Here is an 18,473-nt window from a genome sequence, read left to right as displayed (position 1 = left end):
ATTGTAAGAAGGCAGGTAGGTAAAGGGACCCCTGACCATTAGGTCTAGTCGTGACCGACTCTGGGGTTGCGGCATTCATCTCGCTTTACTGGCCGAGGGAGCCGGCGTACAGCTTCCGGGTCATGTGGCCAGCATGACTAAGCCGCTTCTGGCGAACCAGAGCAGCACACGGAAACGCCGTTTACCTTCCCGCCAGAGTGGTACCTATTTATCTACTTGCACTTTGACGTGCTTTCGAACTGCTAGGTTGGCAGGAGCAGGGACCGAGCAACGGGAGCTCACCCCGTCACGGGGATTTGAACCACCGACCTTCTGATCATTAAGTCCTAGGTTCTGTGGTTTAACCCACAGCGCCACCCGAATCCCTTGGCAGGTAGGTAGGAGTAGCTAAAAGTAGATTGAGGTTGGTGGGCAGCCACGGGGGACCACCCTAGAAGACCAGAAAACAAAGGAGAGCTGCTGGCAGCCCATATCAATGCACAATCTTCTTTCTTGACCACCTGAAACCACGTAGATCCCTGCATTAAGGGGGCTGTGCTAAGAAATACTGTCTCAGCATGCACACCTGTGTCCCTAAGGCCTGAATGTCGTGTTCGAACGTGGTATGCATCCTCTGCAAGGTTTCCACCGTGTTCTGGTCCCTCCCAAGCTCCTCGGGCAGCTTCTTGTGTTTGTCCTGTATCCGCCCAAAGATCTCCTTGGCATCGTGGTAAAATTTGTGCAGTTCATAAGAGGCGGCCAGGATCTGCGTTCTGGTGTCGATGAGTTCCAGGAGGTCAGCCCAGGCCTCGTTGAGACCGTCCTTCCATTCGGCGATGGTGGCGGCATCAGAATGTCCGGAGTTGATGAGCTCATCGGCCATGTGGTTGACGGTGTCCACACGCTCCTGCCCAATGTTGCCGGTGTCCCGGGCAAATTCGCGGAACCTCTCTTGCAACATCTGGAAAGAGAGAGGCCGTTAAGGAAATGGGCTCCAAATCAAGTGGAAGGCCACTTTCCAGCTTGCTTGGGTAACAATACATTACAGCATCAGTGATGTTCGAAAAGAGACTGACATCAGCAACACGAGACTGTACCAGAAGCTGAAGAGGAGTCAGATATGTGGAATATATGGATGTTAGTGGTAGTAGTAGTAGTAGTAGTAGTAGTAATAATAATAATAATAATAATAATAATAATAATAATAAATTTTATCTATACCCTGCCCTCCCCAGCCAAGACCGGGCTGAGGGCGGCTAACACCAAATATAAAAACAATTGATTGAAATACAGCTTTAAAAACAAGATTAAAATACATTAAAACATTAAAATGGAGCCTCATTTCAGTGGAAATTCAATCAAAAAATATTTTGGGGATAATACCGTCAAGTCTTCACCAAGGCTAACTATCCAGACTGGTCCTACATGGGCCAGAAAAAAGCCAGGGAAGTCCCCAAATAGGAGTTCCAACACAGAAGGAGAAAGGAAAAAAGAAAGAGGGGGAGGGAATCAAACTGATTCCAAGCCAAAGGCCAGGCGGAACAACTCTGTCTTACAGGCCCTGCGGAAAGAAATCAGATTCCGCAGGGCCCTGGTCTCATGAGACAGAGCGTTCCACCAGGCCGGAGCCAGAGTTGAAAAGGCCCTGGCTCTGGCTGAAGCTAATCTAACTTCCTTAGGGCCCGAGACCACTAGGGTGTTGCTATTTATGGACCTTAAGGTCCTCCGTGGGGCATATTGGGAGAGGCGGTCCCATAGGCACAAGGGTCCTAGGCCGTGTATCTATACATATGTATGTGCATGCGTCTATGTGAATGATGTACACCTGTTTACCTGAATGAGCATCTCCACCACCATTGTCCAGCCCAGACACTGAGGTCCAGCTCTAAGGGCCATCTGGCAGTTTCTTCACTGTGAGAAGTTAAGTTACAGGGAGCCTGGCAAAAGGCCTTCTTGGTAGTTGCACCTGTCCTGTGGAATGCCCCTCCATCAGATGTCACAGAGCTAAACAATTATATGACTTTTCATAGACACCTGAAGGCAGCCCTGTATTGGAAAGCTTTCAATATCTGATGTTTTGTTGTGTTCCTTTATATCCTGTTGGAAGCTGGCCAGAGTGGCTGGAGCAACCCAGTCAGATGGGCAGGGTACAAGTAATAAATTGTTATTATTATTTACACATGCATATTATCAAGACTATTCCCATTGCCTGTATTAACTGTCAGATTGCGACACTTTGTACAGTTTAACAGCAAGGGTCAAAGATCATTGCTTCTCACACCGCAAAATGCCCTTTTTTTGCTCCCCGTACAAACACTGGGTAAAATGACCTAGCTCCAAGGAGGTTAAAGTGGTGTGCGTGGTCCCTGCCACCATTTTGTCCTGATAACAACTTTCGGTGGTAGGTTAGGATGAGTGCCGGTGAGTGGCCAAAGATCAGTTGTGGACCTTCATGGCTAAATGGGGATTTGAACCTTGAACTCCCAAGTCCAAGTCCAACACTGTAACCACAACAGCTCTTATTTGCGTGTGTGTGTGTGTGTGTGTGTGTGTGTGTGTGTGTGTGTGTAAAACAGTGTGGAATACAAGTTTTGGTTTCCATTTCTTGTTCTGTGGCCTACTGGCCTTTCCAACCATGGATGTTACCTGTAGACTGCCTTGCATACTAACGAAATACAGGAAAAAAACGAAACAACTGCAAATTGTGGAAAGCTGAAAAAATGGGAACAGGCATCTGATCATCTTACTGTCACATGTTCGTAATCCTGTCCCAGCTCGTGGGATCCAGCCACCACCTCCCTTTCGGCAATCCACTGCTCCAAGTCATCCACTTCGCGGTTCAACTGGAACAGCCTGTGTCTCTCGTCCAGCTTGCCTCTCCTCTCTTCAGCGAGGTCTTTCAGGCCTGCGTACAGCTTGTCTACTTTGGACTGCCGCATGCTAATGCGCTCACTGAGGGGAAGACAAGGGAATGTGTGAGAAGAGAGTCAAATCCATCCACTTAAAAAAAAAATTTAGCATCCCAATTTTATTGGGAGGCACAGTTCCTCTTTCTACTACAAAAGCGCCACGGCCACTAGGCACAAAAATAGGGTGGCCATGTTTCAAGCAGTGAAAATCTGGACAGAAAACTTGTTCAGCTTTTTATTTGTTCTTTCCCTGCCCAAAGTTGTTGCGCTTCTTTGGCAAATTCGCAAAAAAGGAGAGGAAGTTTTCGAGGGAAATCACCAATACGGGTTTCCACACATCTGGATTTTCCCAGACATTTTAGCGCCTTCTGCTCAGACGCTACTTCCGACAGCAGTATTCCGGTTACGTCCAGAAAATTCCGGATGTATGGCAACCCGACACAAAATGGCCACTGCTAGGATGTGGCATAATACAAAATGGCTGCCGCACTGTAAAGAATAGAAAATGGTACAGGCATAGCACCCCAGCCATTGCCATACACAGACAGAAGGTCTTTGCCGCTCTCATCTGCTCAGAATGGATGGGAGGGTGAATGTACAATTTGGGCAACGAGTGAAATGTGCAAGGAAGGAGAGGCTGAGCCAGTGCAAACAGGAACTGAGCATGACTAATGGAGAGTCTCTCATGCCCTGTGGATATTTTGAGGGGATATTTGGGGGGCCGACCTTTCATAGGTGCTGTTGATGGTACTGGCAGGTACCCTGGAGCCTGGGGGGGGCCACACTGGTGACTCCAGGGAGATGCAATCTGTGTCTGCCTAACTGCTGAATGACTAAATTTATTGTTTATTTGCTTTAGACATAAATGGGATCACTCATTTGGCTCACTGATTTCAGGTATATGATCCTAAGCAAGTGCTGATTACGTGTGTTGCCAGCACAGATATACGGTGAAATTGCTTACAAATTGAATTTTTCTTATTTTAGTGGTGTGTTTACTTACCAGTTAAAAAAACAGAGTTTTCTCATGCAGGCACATTTAAGCTATATTCTCAAAGAAGCATGCAAACTGTATTTCTTAATTCCTAGAGTCCTAACCCTTTCTGCTTTTTAGTGGTTTTACTAAAAGACAGGTGGATTGGGGGGGGTTTACTAAAAACATTTCGCTTTATTATTATTCTTACGTTGTAGCAGTAACAGAAGAGCATGAGCCGCATTGTTCGGCTTTTTCTGTTTGTCAATTTGTTTGGGATGATTTGGATTTTTAGTGTCATGGTTATAATAGGTATTTTTCTGCGTGTGCTCACACATTTCACATCCTGTTGGTTCCCCCAAAGCCAAACAGACATCCAGAATTAGTTGTAAATAATAATGATCACACCTTATTGGACTTGGCTCTTGCACCCGAGATGGGGATCTTCAGGCCTGGGGGCCAAATGTGGTCCCTTGTCTCTCTATCTGGCCCTTGGGACTCTTACCAGTCCATGCCCCCCACACTGCAAGCCACAGCCTTTTCCTAGCCCTGCTCTACAGCATCCTTGACTGCTTTTGCCTAGCTGGAATATGTCCTTCATCTTAGACAATACTTCTTGCTTGCCTGGATGGAGAAATGTTTCTATGGAAAAAGCTCCGCCTTTTTGCATGGCTGGAATATAGCCTACTGCACAAGCCTACGAGTAAAATCCATTGCTCTGCCCATTTTTCCTTCTGGCCCCACCCATGCGGCCCCTGAAATGTTGCTTATGATGGAATGTGGCCCTCATCCCGCAAAAGGTTCCCCTGCCCTACCTTCCACCTTTCTAGTTATTGATGCAATCTGCCAGTGCTGCTTGCTGTCAAATTTGGGAAGCTGACGGCTCAGTAAATTTGTTGCGGGGGTCAAATCTGGCCTGTGGGAAACATCAGCCTATTGCCCCCGATCTAGCTCATCGATCGTAGTGGAGCTAGGACGCCAGAACAAAGTTCACAAAATCTGACAGTTTCCAGTTTTGTTTGTTTTAAAAAGACAAGCCTGGTAGATGTGCGCTAAGATACTTTCCAGACCTGACAGCCTGATTCTACGACTTTTTCCCATGACCCAGAGGAAAAGGCTCAGATGTCCAGGATTTCCGCCAGCGATGAATGCCATTGATAAACAGATCATCCACATCACTGGAAAGGCTTCTTCCGCAGCCTGAGTGTGTTTAAATTTCCAAAGGAAATGCAATGCAATTTTGATCGATGCATCGCTTATTTCCTGTCCAGTGAACAACAATTTAGGAGCATGTGCAAGTTTGCAAATCGTTTCTGGATCCATGCAGAACAGGACAGAGGAGAAACTAACCTTCTCCATGAACCCTTTTCCTCCCAGTTTTCTCTGCCCAGTTTATACTGAATTCCAGCATTAGCTGTCAAATATATGTACTCATGAATTATTTGCCATTTCCTTTGTCGGACTGCATTTGGGTCTTTTTTCCCATTTGACGCTCCCTGCCTCCAGTTTCCTTTTTCAGGGGACAATCGTCTCTGATTTATACAGCTGTTCATCTTGAACCTCTGATTACCTTTATCTGTTTGATATAAATACCTCCATCTTACCATTCTTTGGAATCTCCCTGCAGGTCAGTGGACAGCGTGCAAGCGATACTCTGAATTCTACCTTCGTTCCTTTTCTCTTTTTAATAACTAAATATGCATTTCTTTATTCTTATTTTTGGAATTTGTAAGCCACCTGAAAGGATTCATGGGAGGCTAAAAGGGGTATTAAACATAAAAAGCATCTAAAAATATAGAAACACTCTTTGGGCATCATTTATTTGTAGACAGGATAGGGAATGTTAAATATTTATTTGTGTGGTATGTTCCTATTGGCAGCTCTGTTGCTCAGGTTCAATATTATTTCTCTCAGTAGTCTGACAGAAGCCTGGCACTACTGGATAACTGATTAGCTTAAAGGTTTAAACTAAACACAGTTCCCCATGATGTCCCAACTTGAGGAACTGGTTTGTTTAAACTATGGTTACTAAGAGCATACCTTAGCTCCAGATCCAACCTTGTTCTGAAACCATAGCATAGGCAAACCATGGTTTCCTGAGAACAAACATCATGGGAAACTGGGGTTAGTTTAAAAGTAGAAGTTGAAGCTTTCAGTTCTCTTCCTCTGGTATGCAAAAGCAGCATTATTCACATAGTGGGGCACCACTGTTCCTAGTTATGTGTTTACTGGACCATAGTCTAAGCTTACCATTTGTTTGTTGGTTAGCCAGGATGGGGAGTGCAGAAAGGAAACTACGCTTGATGGGCTTAAATCCATGGCAGTTCTTAAAAATTCCTTGGGGAAACGGCAAGCTACAAATATAAAACAGCAAGAGTCACCTCTCTGGATGATTGTCTGCCACCAAAGTCCTGCTAGTCTTGGATAGCTGGTGCACGGTCTCAGCATAGTCTTCTACGGCCTGCTCCAAAATCTGGTGTTTCTTCAACATGGAAACTGCACTTTGTTCATCCTAAAGTGGCGAGAGAGAACAGGGTCATTTTCCTTGCATGACACCATGATGGAGGGAGTCATCTTGGTATGCTTAAATAGGGAGGGCTTCACCTAACAAACCCTGCCAGGAGAAGATTCTGCTTGCACAATGGGGTGGCCCCCCTTCTTTCCCTCTGCACCCCCCAAATTGGTGTCAGAGAACCCCCAGAACAGGGACTGAGGGGAGGGGGAAACTGTTCTGCCTGGCAAGCTGAAATGCTTGCACAGACAGAATGTTTGTAATAGCCTGAAACCGCATTCCACCCACAAAGCATATTATAATGTATATTTTAAACTATTTTTACTTATACAGTGGTACCTCGGGATGCAAACGGGATCCGTTCCGGAGCCCCGTTCGCATCCCGAACGGAACGCAAGACACGACAGCGTGTCTACGGGTCGCATTTCACCGCTTTTGCGCATGACATCATTCTGAGCGTCTGCGCATGCGGCGAAACCCAGAAGTAACGCGCTCCCTAGAAACAGAACTGTTGGAACCCAATACTAAGAATTTGTCAAGAATGTATAACTTGCTGTTGAAATGGAATACACAGGATGAGACGGTTAAATCAGCTATGATTAAATGGGCACAAGACATTGGTCATGACATCATGTTTGCTGACTGGGAACAGTTATGGACTACCGGTATAAAATTCACGGCATGTAATGCCTTAAGAGAGAACATTATGAAAATGATGTACAGGTGGTACATGACCCCAGTCAAGCTTGCAAAAATTTATCATACGCCCAATAATAAATGCTGGAAATGTAAGGAAACTGAAGGTACTTTCTACCACCTTTGGTGGACGTGCCCAAGGATCAAGGCCTTCTGGGAAATGATCTATAATGAAATTAAGAAGGTACTTAAGTGTACCTTTCATAAGAAACCAGAGGCCTTTCTCCTGGGCATGGTAGGCCAATTGGTGTCAAGGAAAGACAGGACGTTTTTTATGTATGCTACAACAGCAGCAAGAGTACTTCTAGCAAAGTATTGGAAGACACAAGAACTACCCACGCTGGAAGAGTGGCAGACGAAAGTGATTGATTATATGGGACTGGCTGAGATGACTGGCAGAATCCGTGACCAAGGGAAAGAGACGGTGGAAGAAGATTGGAAGAAATTTAAAGTTTATCTTAAGAATTGTTGTAAAATTAATGAGTGCTAAAATGTCATGGGTAATGTAAAACAGAATTGCAGTGATAAATAATTGGGTAAGAGTAAAAAGATTAGAAACTGAATTACAAGTACTGAAATTAGGGGTTGCTGGAAAAGTTTAAAACAGGGATGCAGAAAAGGGAGGTATGGGGAAGTCGTGGAAACAAGGTTCAAGAAAGAGAGGTTAAGAAATTATACGTGTTTACATGTTTGTCTGTTTATGTGTCGTCAATTGTTAGTTGTATTGTGTTTTAATATATGTTGTAAAATCAATAAAAATTTATTATAAAAAAAAACAGAAGTAACGCGCTCCGTTACTTCCAGGTTGCCGCAGAGCGCAACTCGAACACGCTCAACCCGAAGCGCATTCAATTCAAGGTATGACTGTACTTGGGCATGGGGGGGGGAGGGTCAACTTTTTTAAAACGTCTGTCTTTTATTGGTGATTTTAAGGCACCGATAATTTTAATGAGACAAAGTTGCAGGAGGCGTCCACTAAAATGCACAGACTCAGGGCTGCCCCTTCACCATCCTGCTGTCTGCTCCCAACTCAGTAATATCCAAAGGCAGACCCACACCAAGATAAGAGGGGGCACAAAGAGGGCTGAAGTGCACTAGGGTCCAGGAGCAGCTCTAGGGGGGCAGAGTATAATAATATAATATAAATTTATCATTTTGGTCACAGACCAGTTCCAGCTCACATACAATATCAGGGAAGTCATAAAACACGACAGGGATACATTTGAATTTGCAATCGGGTATAACAGGGACAATACAGATATAGCAGCAGTTAAAAATATGTAAGTTAAATCTTAATCACTAAAATATAACCTAAAATTGTCATTTAAGGCCTTGGTCAGTATGGTAGCACAGCTTGTTCCCTAGTTTTATGGCAGTTGCACAGAATTTGGCCACCCTTCGTGTGATCTCTGGATCCTTGTCCTCTACCAGGGATTTTAAACATTGAAGTTCAGACCCATTTGGAGATTTTTGTATAGCGGGGGTGATAAGAACCAAACGTCTATCCCTGTAGAAACGACAGCGTAACAAGACACGAGAGACAGTTTCTACCTCCATCAAGCTGCAGAGGCAGACTCGTTCCACGTATGGTTTACCCTTGAATCTGCCCTGCAATAAGGCAGATGACAGCACATTGAATCTAGCAAGGGTAAATGACAGTCTTTATTTAGGTACAGTGGTACCTCTGGTTGCGAACAGGATCCGTTCCGGAGCCCCGTTTGCAACCTGAAAGGAACGCAACCTGCGCACGCGCAGGTCACAATTCGCCGCTTCTGTGCATGTGCGTGATGTCATTTTGCGCATCTGCGCATGCGCAAGTGGTGAAACCCGGAAGTAACCCTTTCCGGTACTTCCAGGTCGCCGCGGGATGCAACCTGAAAAAACGTATCATGAAGCGAACGTAACAAGAGGTATGACTGTATTTGTAATTTTGACAGATATATTGCGCCCATTCTCTTTTATTGAAGGGTGTTTATTCATCTCACTCACGCGACATTGCAGTTCCACATCCCAGATTGGAGGGGGGCAGAGTGAAGATGCAAGAAGAGCCTCCAGGCATCAGTGGCACTCTAACTGGTATCTCTTTGCAGTCCTGACCATGCCTCTGCCAAGCTCCCCCCACCTTCTGGTAAACAGGAGCGACGCTGCTATTGCAATGCAGAGCAACCACACTGGGCAAGCCACTCCTGTTTGAGCGGCACTCTGGGCTTGACAGGTGGCATATGTGCCAAAAGGCTGGGGCACCTACTAACCGCCATAAATTACTGAAGGAGGTAAGATCATGAGAAGAGTTCTGCTGTCCCAGGCCAAAGGCTCTTATCTAACACCGTCAGCATCCTGATCTTTTCAACGCAGGGGTTTCAAATCAGGCTACAAGCCCCCTTTCCTGACTTTAGGAAGTTTGATAAAGAGGGGCATCTATCCAAACAAAATGGCTGAAAGCTCCAGAAAAGATACAAGCCGCTGGAAAAAAGGCAAACACAAGGAAACGGGTCCAAGCCAAAAGACAGGTTGTGAATTGGCTGGCTAAGATTTATAAAGCAGAATCAGATAAGTGTTGGAAGTGGAGGGAATGTTCCTCCACATGTGGTGGACATGTAAAAAGGTATTGGGAAATGATTTATAATGAATTGGGGGGAAATGTTCGAAACTACTTTCCCCCAAAAATCCAGAGTCTTTTTGGTTGGGGATAACTCAGACTGAAAGAGGCCTTGACAGCAGTCACGAAATTAAAAGACGCCTGCTTCTTGGGAGAAAAGCAATGACAAACCTAGACAGCATCTTAAAAAGTAGAGACATCACCTTGCCAACAAAGGTCCGTATAGTTAAAGCCATGGTTTTCCCAGTAGTGATGTATGGAAGTGAGAGCTGGACCATTAAGAAGGCTGATCGCCGAAGAATTGATGCTTTTGAATTCTGGTGCTGGAGGAGACTCTTGAGAGTCCCATGGACTGCAAGAAGATCAAGCCTATCCATTCTGAAGGAAATCAGCCCTGAGTGCTCACTGGAAGGACAGATCGTGAAGCTGAGGCTCCAAGACTTTGGCCACCTCATGAGAAGAGAAGACTCCCTGGAAAAGACCCTGATGTTGGGAAAGTAGGAGGGCACAAGGAGAAGGGGACGACAGAGGATGAGATGGTTGGATGGTGTTCTTGAAGCTACCAGCATGAGTTTGATCAAACTGCGGGAGGCAGTGGAGGACAGAAGTGCCTGGCGTGCTCTGGTCCATGGGGTCACGAAGAGTCGGACACAACTAAACGACTAAACAACAACAAAAAACTCAGACTGAAATTCCCAGGTGTCAGAAAAGGTTATTTATGTATGCAACTACCGTGGCCCATGTTTTGTTAGCCCAAAAATGGAAGGTGAGTGAGGTCCCAACTAAATAAGCTCGACAACTTATGAATATAAGCAACTTGCAGATTTAACATATAGAATAAGAGAGCAAGAAGAACATACGTTTAAAGAAGATTGGAAAACATTTATTGAATATGTGGGAAATAATTGTATACAGTTGAAAATGCTGGCAGCATTAAGATGAATTCAACAGAGTAAATATTTTTTGATGGATGTAAAAGTGGGAAATTGATTTGAATGGTTATAGTAAAATATGCAGGGATGTAGGATGTGTAAAATGAACCATGGAAAGAGAAGAAGGGAAGTCACTGGATATTTTAAAGTTGGTAAAATGTTTATTTGAAATTGTAAAATGGGAAATTTAATAAAAATTATTCTAAAAAAGAAAACACAGGTTGTGAATTAGCTGATAGTGCCAGGTTAGGTCGCAAGTATAACCAAGGCAAGTCAACGTGAACCAAGTAGAGGAGTTCAAATACAGTCGTACCTTAGAAGTCGAATGGAATCCATTCTGGAAGTCAGTTCAACTTCCAAAACGTTTGGAAACCAAAGCGCGGCTTCCGATTGGTTGCAGGAAGCTGCTGCAGCCAAGCGGGAGCCGCGGAAGCCCAGTTGGATGTTCAGGTTCCAAAAAACATTCGCAAACTGGAACAATCACTTCCGGGTCTGCGGCGTTCGGGAGCCAAAACGTCCACGTACCAAAGTGTTTAGGATGCAAGGTACGACTGTATAAACAAACCTGGGATATTTTGTTTGTTTGTTTGTTTGTTTGTTTGAAAAAAGGGCTAGAAAAAAGGGCCTTCTTGCTCCACCCAACAAAAACTTGAGAATCCAAGGCATATAAAGCATATAAGAGACGGGGCAGCGAAGGAAGAAGATGGGGCTTGATTTCTCTTAAGTGGTTCAATCATGTTCTAAAACCGACTTCAGCAAGCGCGCACTGAGAAGCACATGAGTTTTGGGGAGCAAATGACAGGTATCTGCTGGCTCACTCCAGCTACCCTGTGCAGTCACACTGTTTTGCCGTAGCTGTATTTTGTAAACTCACAGAACCTTGACATGTTCTGACTATGTCTGGGTGGCAGTTCTTGCTGGATATCTCTGTGTCATTAAACATAAATGACGTCAGACTTTCCACAGAAAGCGGGGGGGGGGGCACACACGGAGACAAATAGAAATGTAGAAAAATTGAACCCTTCAATCAAAGCAGCAAAAATAGAAACAGGCACTGACTGCTGGAAGATGGATTCTGGGCTAAATGATGCTTAGAACTGCGCCAACGCATTAAACTTCTCCATCAGCCAAATGATTTATAGAACCTGAAAGTGATTTCTGCTGGGCAGTAACTGTTATTCATTTATCTCAGTCTACCTCTGCAACTCTCTGGGGAGGATTTCATAAAAAGATATGGGACCCCAATTGGTGTTGGGCGGTAGAATAACAGAAATGTAGATTTGGAAGGGACTCAAAGGGTCATCTAGTCCAACCTCATGCAATGCAGGAAACTCAGCTAAATCATCCATGACAGATGGCCGTCCAACCTCTGCTTACAAACCTCCAAGGAAGGAGCGTCCACAACTTCCCAGAGACCGCACATGTAAGTAAAATCACGTATAGTAGGGAACACCATCTAAAAAGCCAGTAAACACCTTCCAAACCTCTAGAAGCCCTTGGAAAACCTAGCAGCACTTATTAGCCATTTCCCCTTCTCTTTTTGCACCACTTTTGCAGTTTTTGAGATCGTATTCGAGCCGCTTTTGCCATTTTCGCACCTTTTCGCCGTTTAAATCAAATTTCTTTCTTTATTTCCTAGTGCCACATAAAGATTTGGTCGTGAGTGAGTGAGTCAAATGCGCCTTAAGTGGGGAGCTGCCTGTATATCCGTTGAGTTTTCCTGCATTAGATTGCTGTACACTTGATGACTGAGGTAACTGAACTAACTCCACCCCAAGGCACTGTGTTTGAGATGGTATGTTGTGTTTGTGGTGTCACATAACCCAATCATACATGCAAGTATACCTGAAGGAGCATCTCCACCCCCATCGCTCAGCCCGGAAGCTGAGGTCCAGCTCCGAGGGCCTTCTAGTGGTGCCCTCCCTGTGAGAAGTGAGGTTACAGGGGACCAGGCAGAGGGCCTTCTTGGTGGTGGTGCCCGCCATGTGGAACGCCCTCCCATCAGATGTCAAGGAAATAAACAACTATCTGACTTTGAGAAGGCATCTGAAGGCAGCCCTGTTTAGGGAAGTTTGATCTTTTATCATGTTTTATTATGTTGGAAGCTACCCAGAGTGGCTGGGCAAACCCAGCCCGATGGGTGGGGTGTAAATAATAAATTATTATCATTATTATATGAGAGAACATGGTTGCAATGTGTGCTTCTAATCAAGTGTACAGAAGTCAAATTGACAGTACATGCCTATGCTGAACCAGTCCTAAGGACCATTGGAGCCCATAGCTCTATGAAGGGTATATGGGATATCTGGCAACAAAATTGCAGCACCCCTCATAAAATGGCAGTTCCCAGAGTCCTTCGAAGCCATGTCAATTAGCCTGGTTTCCAAACTGGCATAAACCGATAGTGCGGATGTCCCCTGGTGCCCATAGGCCGCGTCTACATGGATGCCGACTTACCTTGGCCTTCTCTTCTGACATCATGTAGAGTTCCTGTTCACTCATCCAGGCTTCGGCCTCCGCGGCGTCAAAGTAGTACTGCTGGGCTTTGTGGGACTCCTCAAGGCGCTTGTGGCGTTTCTCCGTCTCCTCTATCAGGAGGCTCCACAGCTGCTGCAAGTCTGCCAGCCGCTGCTGGATTGCTTCGGCATTAAGGCTGCTGTCTGTAATGATGTTTTGGCTCCTCTCGAAAATGTCGTCGATGCGAGGCTGGTGCCCCTGGATTTCCTTCTGAAGTGTCTAATGTGGGAAATTCAACACTCGGGTTGGAAATAGCTCATCGAACAAACACTTTGGAAAGAAAGACAACGGGAAGTCAGCCAGGAGGGCAGACTCCCAGAATGCTGTGTGAGAGAATTTGAGAGAGAGCAAGAGCACAAAATGTTCTGACGGTACCTGCACTTCCATCAGTCATTTTGGCCCAGCGGCATAAATTTCAGCGGCCGAAAGGACTCATTACTACTACAGGGAAGGCAACGAGATGACAACTTGAAGGCCTTTGGGCCTTTACGTTACACTCGCCGCAGAGACTGGTATCTCCAGGGTGACTTTTGCATCTTACAGTGTTATCCTTTAATACAGGGTTTTCCAAGCTTGGGTCCCCAGCTGTTTTTGGACTACAATTCCCATCATCCCTGACCACTGGTCCTGCTGGCTAGGGATGATGGGAATTGTAGTCCAAAAAAACAAGATGGTGACCCCAGGTTGGGAAACTCTGATTTAATATTTAATAAGATGTATGTTGGGACCAGAGACTCGTTATTTATATTTGCACTCTGTCTTTCCACATAAATGGTGCCAAGGTGCCATCCCTTGAGTTTCAACACCTGCTGTCCATGGCAGTAGAGTCCGCATGCAGGAGAACACAATGACAAGCGTAACCTATAGAGCAGGTTGTTTTAACCGGATCTCTTTACCCTGGCCTTTTGACACCTGAAATGTATGTTTTTAGGACCCACCCTCCTTCTGTGACTCTAATTTGTTTTACCTGTTTTTAATTCTGAATTTTAAATTGTTGCCACCAGCCCTGGTACCTGTTGGTGAGGGGTGGGTAATACACTTGATCACAGCCACCACCATCCATCCTGGAGGGACATTGGGAAGAGAGGATTCAACTTCTGGCATTGCCATTGATGTCTTAGGTGAGATCTGGGTGATATCTCTATACCACCGGTCTCACAATCTGTAAAAAGGGCACGACACTTCTGCCAAATCTGACCCCAATGCAAAGTGTACACTAAAGACTAGGAGGTAGGGGTAGGGAGATTTCAAAAATGACAAATGTGCTTTCTGGGCTCTACTTGCGTGTTTGTGGGTCAAAGTGATACAAGTACTTCTTTTCGTCTGTCCACCTGCTCTGCTTTGTTGGGTGATCCCTAGTATTATGAGAGAAAGCATGTCTAAAGGCCATTTGGGAATCACCGTACTACTTTGGATCCAGGCAGGTTTAGCCACTTACCTGATTCTTCTTAATGAGCAACTGTACAGTCTGGAGGTTGTGCCCATGATCTGTTGATGTGGCAATGGGCATCCTCTCTCCAACCCACAACTAGAGGGAGGGAAATAAGATGGCAAAGTAACTCAATGGTATATCCACGGGAAATGAAGGGTAACAGGCAGACCCAACCATTGCAGCTAGTAGCCCCTGGTGATCTTATCCTCTATGAATCTCATCTCCTTTTAACTTGGTGGGTGCAAATTACGTGCTGCATAAAGAAGAACTTGCTTCTGTCTGCCCTGAATCTCCCGCCACTCAATTTCGTTGGATGAAATCAGGTTCCATTACTATGGGAGAAACTTCTCTCTATCTGCTTTCTCAGCAAGTGGACCTTGGAAGAACTTTGAAACTCACAATTTCATCCTCCACATCCCGGTTGAACTGGTGGATCTCCTTGGAGGCCAGCAGATGGGCCTTCCTCTCGGTCAAGGGTTCCAGCAGCTCCACAAACTTCTTCTCCACGATGAAGCGTTTGCTGTCAACTTCGTCGGCACTCTTGCCCTCCTGGCTCAGCGCCTGGGCCTGGCTCTGCAGCTCCTCGATCTCTTTCTTACGGACGTCCATTTGGTTCTCAAGCATCTAAAATGGCAGGGAGAGGAATATACATGTTCACTAGCCATTCTCTTCCAGTGCGATGCTGCTGCTGCAGCAGCCTTCTCCAACCTGATGCTCTTTGGAAGTTGTTTGACTCCAGCTTCCATCAGTCCCAATCAACTTGTGGGGCTGTGAAGGAGTGTAGCCCAAAACATCAAGAGGGCACCTGGTGGGAGAAGGTTGTACTACTAGGAAAGTGTGTTGTTGTTGTTATAATAAATTAAAAAATTGTCCAGTAGCACCTTAGAGACCAACTAAGTTTGTTCTGGGTATAAGCTTTCGTGTGCATGCATACTTCTTCAGATGCCTGTTGTTGTTATGTTACGTATTCTGTGTTTCAATTTCGTATTTTAATGTTGCAACCTGCATTGAGACCTTAGGGTGAAGGGCAAGTAAATAGGTAATAATAATAATAATAATAATAATAATATTTTATTTATATCCTGCCCTCCCCAGCCGAAGCCGGGCTCAGAGCGGCTAACAACAGTAAAATAATACAACATTCTAAAATCATTTCATTATAAAATCAGTTTAAATCAAATTAATGGCAACCATTGGGCTAGAATTCTGTGAGGATTGCCAAAGGAGGGGGTCAGGCTGCGCCTTGGCCAAAGGCCTGGTGGAACAGCTCTGTCTTGCAGGCCCTGCGGAAAGATGTCAAGTCCCACGGGGCCCTAGTCTCTTGTGACCAGACTGTTCCACCAGACTGGGGCCACAGCCGAAAAAGCCCTGGCTCTGGTTGAGGCCAGCCTAACCTCCCTGAGGCCTGGGACCTCCAAGATGTTTTTGTTTGAAGACCGTAAGGTCCTCCGTGGGACATACCAGGAGAGGCGGTCCCGTAGGTACGAGGTATTATTAATAATAATAATAATAATAATAATAATAATAATAATAATAATAATAAATGCTTCAAGAGTGAGGGATTTCAGCCACCTTGGGTGCTCAGTGTTTGGAAAGGCAGTTGTGTAATTTTAATTTTAGAAACAAGGAAATGCATATATTCATATCTTTCTCTATCTCCAACCACCTCTCCTCGCTGAAAGAAGCTGCTCCGATCACTTCACCTGTTGCTTCTTCAGCAGAATATTGACGCTGGTGAGGTCCTTGCCGTAGTCGTCTGACTGAATCTGGCTTTCCAGGCCATTCAGCCACTTATCCAAGTCAGCGCAGCTCTGGGTGAACAGCTCAGCCTTGTTGGCATCAAAGAGCCGCTGGGCTTTCGTCTGGGTGGTGCTCTCAAGAACTTCCCACATATGGTGCAGGCTCGTCAGCTTCTCTTTCACGATACCCTCCGTTTCGGGTTTCTCAGCGATGAGCTGCATCCCTTCCTGCAAACAAACAGAAACCCTTTAAGCTCTGTGGGTTAGAACAGCCTGGGGATCAGAAACAAGTGGATGTTCATGTTTCTTTCTTTCTTTTCTGTATAACAACTAAGGGTACGTTTTGTCACTTGAAATTAAAAACCAGTTTTTTAAAAAATAACATGAATCAGCTGTTACCTCGCTGATTCAAAGAGCAGATTTGTGAAGCAGGTAGACGTCATTCTCTCCACATTAATGGCTGGAGGGAAAGCTGAGAGGACAGCTGTTTTGCGGTGACTGAGGGGATTCCTGGTTGGGATGAGACTTGAGCCACGGACTTTAAAGCCCAAAGCTGGCATTCTTTTCTTACTAAATCAGCTAGGCCTCACTGCAGCCTGGAAACTTCCATGAGTGTAGTAGCCTGGCTCCTACATATGCATGAAAACACCAGCCTTTAGCTGCCCAGGTGAAAAACAGAGCTCACTGTCACTGCTCTCACAAGGTAACCGCAGGCAAGTCGGTACGGTGAGGATTTCAAAACACTCTGTGCACAACAGAAGAAATTATATAAATTCACAGCACTGCCTCGACACATTCAGGAGGAATTCTTTTGCCACATCAAACTAATATTAACCCAAAGGCTTGGCAGTCAAAATGGCGCTGTGTGTCTCCAAAGCCAAATGCTCTGAAGCATAAAATGAGCAGGTTTTTTAACAACCAAACAAACAGCAGGCATTTCAGAGACAGTTCCTTGGACATCTTGTGGGCTTTCACACAGCCCCCCCCCCACACGCTCACCTTTTCAATTTTGTCAAGCCATTCTTTGTTGGAACCAAGCTCTGCCATGAAGGCCTGGTGTTTCAGCCATTTGCTGTGCAGGTTCCTCGCTTCATCATACGACATATCCTGCGCTGTAAGCATCTTCTCATTAATCCAGAGCGACAGCTGGGGGAGGGGAGAAGAAGAAGAAGAGGGGTATTTTTGTGTTGTGGCTGCGGATGCCTCCTCCAACCATATAAACTCTAAGAAGAAGATGATTTGTTCCCATCATTCTTGTTGCTCTGAGCGGAAAGGGAATGACAGAATGCAGCGACCTTCCTTGGGTGTTATGGCTGTCCTGCGATGGAGAGTTGGGGATAAGCATGGCGACTCTGCTACATCTGTTGAACCGCCATGTCTGTCTCCACCATCCTCCTTGTGTTGGAGGGTGAACGTTTGCAGTGGGTCATCTTATCCACTCGTATAGGCTCTCTGCATAATTTGGGTTCCTTGGTGTTATTGGAACACAGCTTCCATCCTCCCTGGCCATTGGCTATCTTTGCCAGGGATGGTGTGAGTTGTAATCCATAAACACAGATTCCCCAGGATGCTAAACTGGTGGGCAACCTACACGGGTAGAGTAGTCTCCTCACTGCAGACATTGGCTGCATACGTACTATACATTTGAAGCACATTTAGGAAGAGTCTGCTGGATCGGGATAATGGCCCATTCTGTCTTCATAGTGGCCAACCAATTGCCAATGGGAAGCCCAAAAGTAGACCCAGAGTGCAACAGCACTCTTAGCACTCGCGATGCCCAACAACTGATACCCAGAGGCATGTTGCCTCCAACAGTGAAGGTAAAACATAACCAGTCTTGGTGGAGGCTGGAATAGGTAGTAGTAGGTGGACCAGTGGCTTGACCTAACGTAAGATGGTCTACACATTTACTAGCATTTAAAACTTGAGATGTATTGGGCATCCTTGCATTAGGTTCAATACAAGAAAGCCACAGCTCTTGAAGAAGTGTTTGGATTTGATATCCCGCTTTATCACTACCCTAAGGAGTCTCAAAGCGGCTAACATTCTCCTTTTCCTTCCTCCACCACAATAAACACTCTGTGAGGTGAGTGGGGCTGAGAGACTTCAAAGAAGTGTGACTAGCCCAAGGTCACCCAGCAGCTGCATGGGGAGGAGCGGGGAAGCGAACCTGGTTCACTAGATT

At 45.5% G+C, this 18,473-nt stretch overlaps 1 protein-coding gene across 4 annotated transcripts in view; it reads right to left on the bottom strand.

The window, feature by feature from the left end:
* The window catches only part of SPTBN1 (spectrin beta, non-erythrocytic 1), a 235,250-nt gene that overhangs the window by 25,057 nt on the left and 191,720 nt on the right, over positions 1–18,473 (bottom strand). For all 4 annotated transcript variants that reach the window (XM_083604697.1, XM_083604698.1, XM_083604699.1 and 1 more), the window contains 8 exons: positions 17,288–17,434; positions 16,253–16,516; positions 14,949–15,173; positions 14,556–14,645; positions 13,058–13,336; positions 6,243–6,373; positions 2,727–2,931; positions 566–940 (listed from right to left, as the gene is read on the bottom strand). In XM_083604697.1, coding sequence (XP_083460823.1) covers positions 566–940; positions 2,727–2,931; positions 6,243–6,373; positions 13,058–13,336; positions 14,556–14,645; positions 14,949–15,173; positions 16,253–16,516; positions 17,288–17,434 — 1,716 coding nt within the window. The remainder of the gene's footprint in view (positions 1–565; positions 941–2,726; positions 2,932–6,242; positions 6,374–13,057; positions 13,337–14,555; positions 14,646–14,948; positions 15,174–16,252; positions 16,517–17,287; positions 17,435–18,473) is intronic.

Source organism: Podarcis filfolensis (genome assembly GCF_964270895.1).
Source record: "Podarcis filfolensis genome assembly, chromosome: 3".
In the NCBI taxonomy this organism is placed as follows: Eukaryota; Metazoa; Chordata; class Lepidosauria; order Squamata; family Lacertidae; genus Podarcis; species Podarcis filfolensis.
The sequence above is the reverse complement of the archived record's forward strand: the minus strand, read 5'-3'. Positions and strand labels throughout refer to the sequence as shown.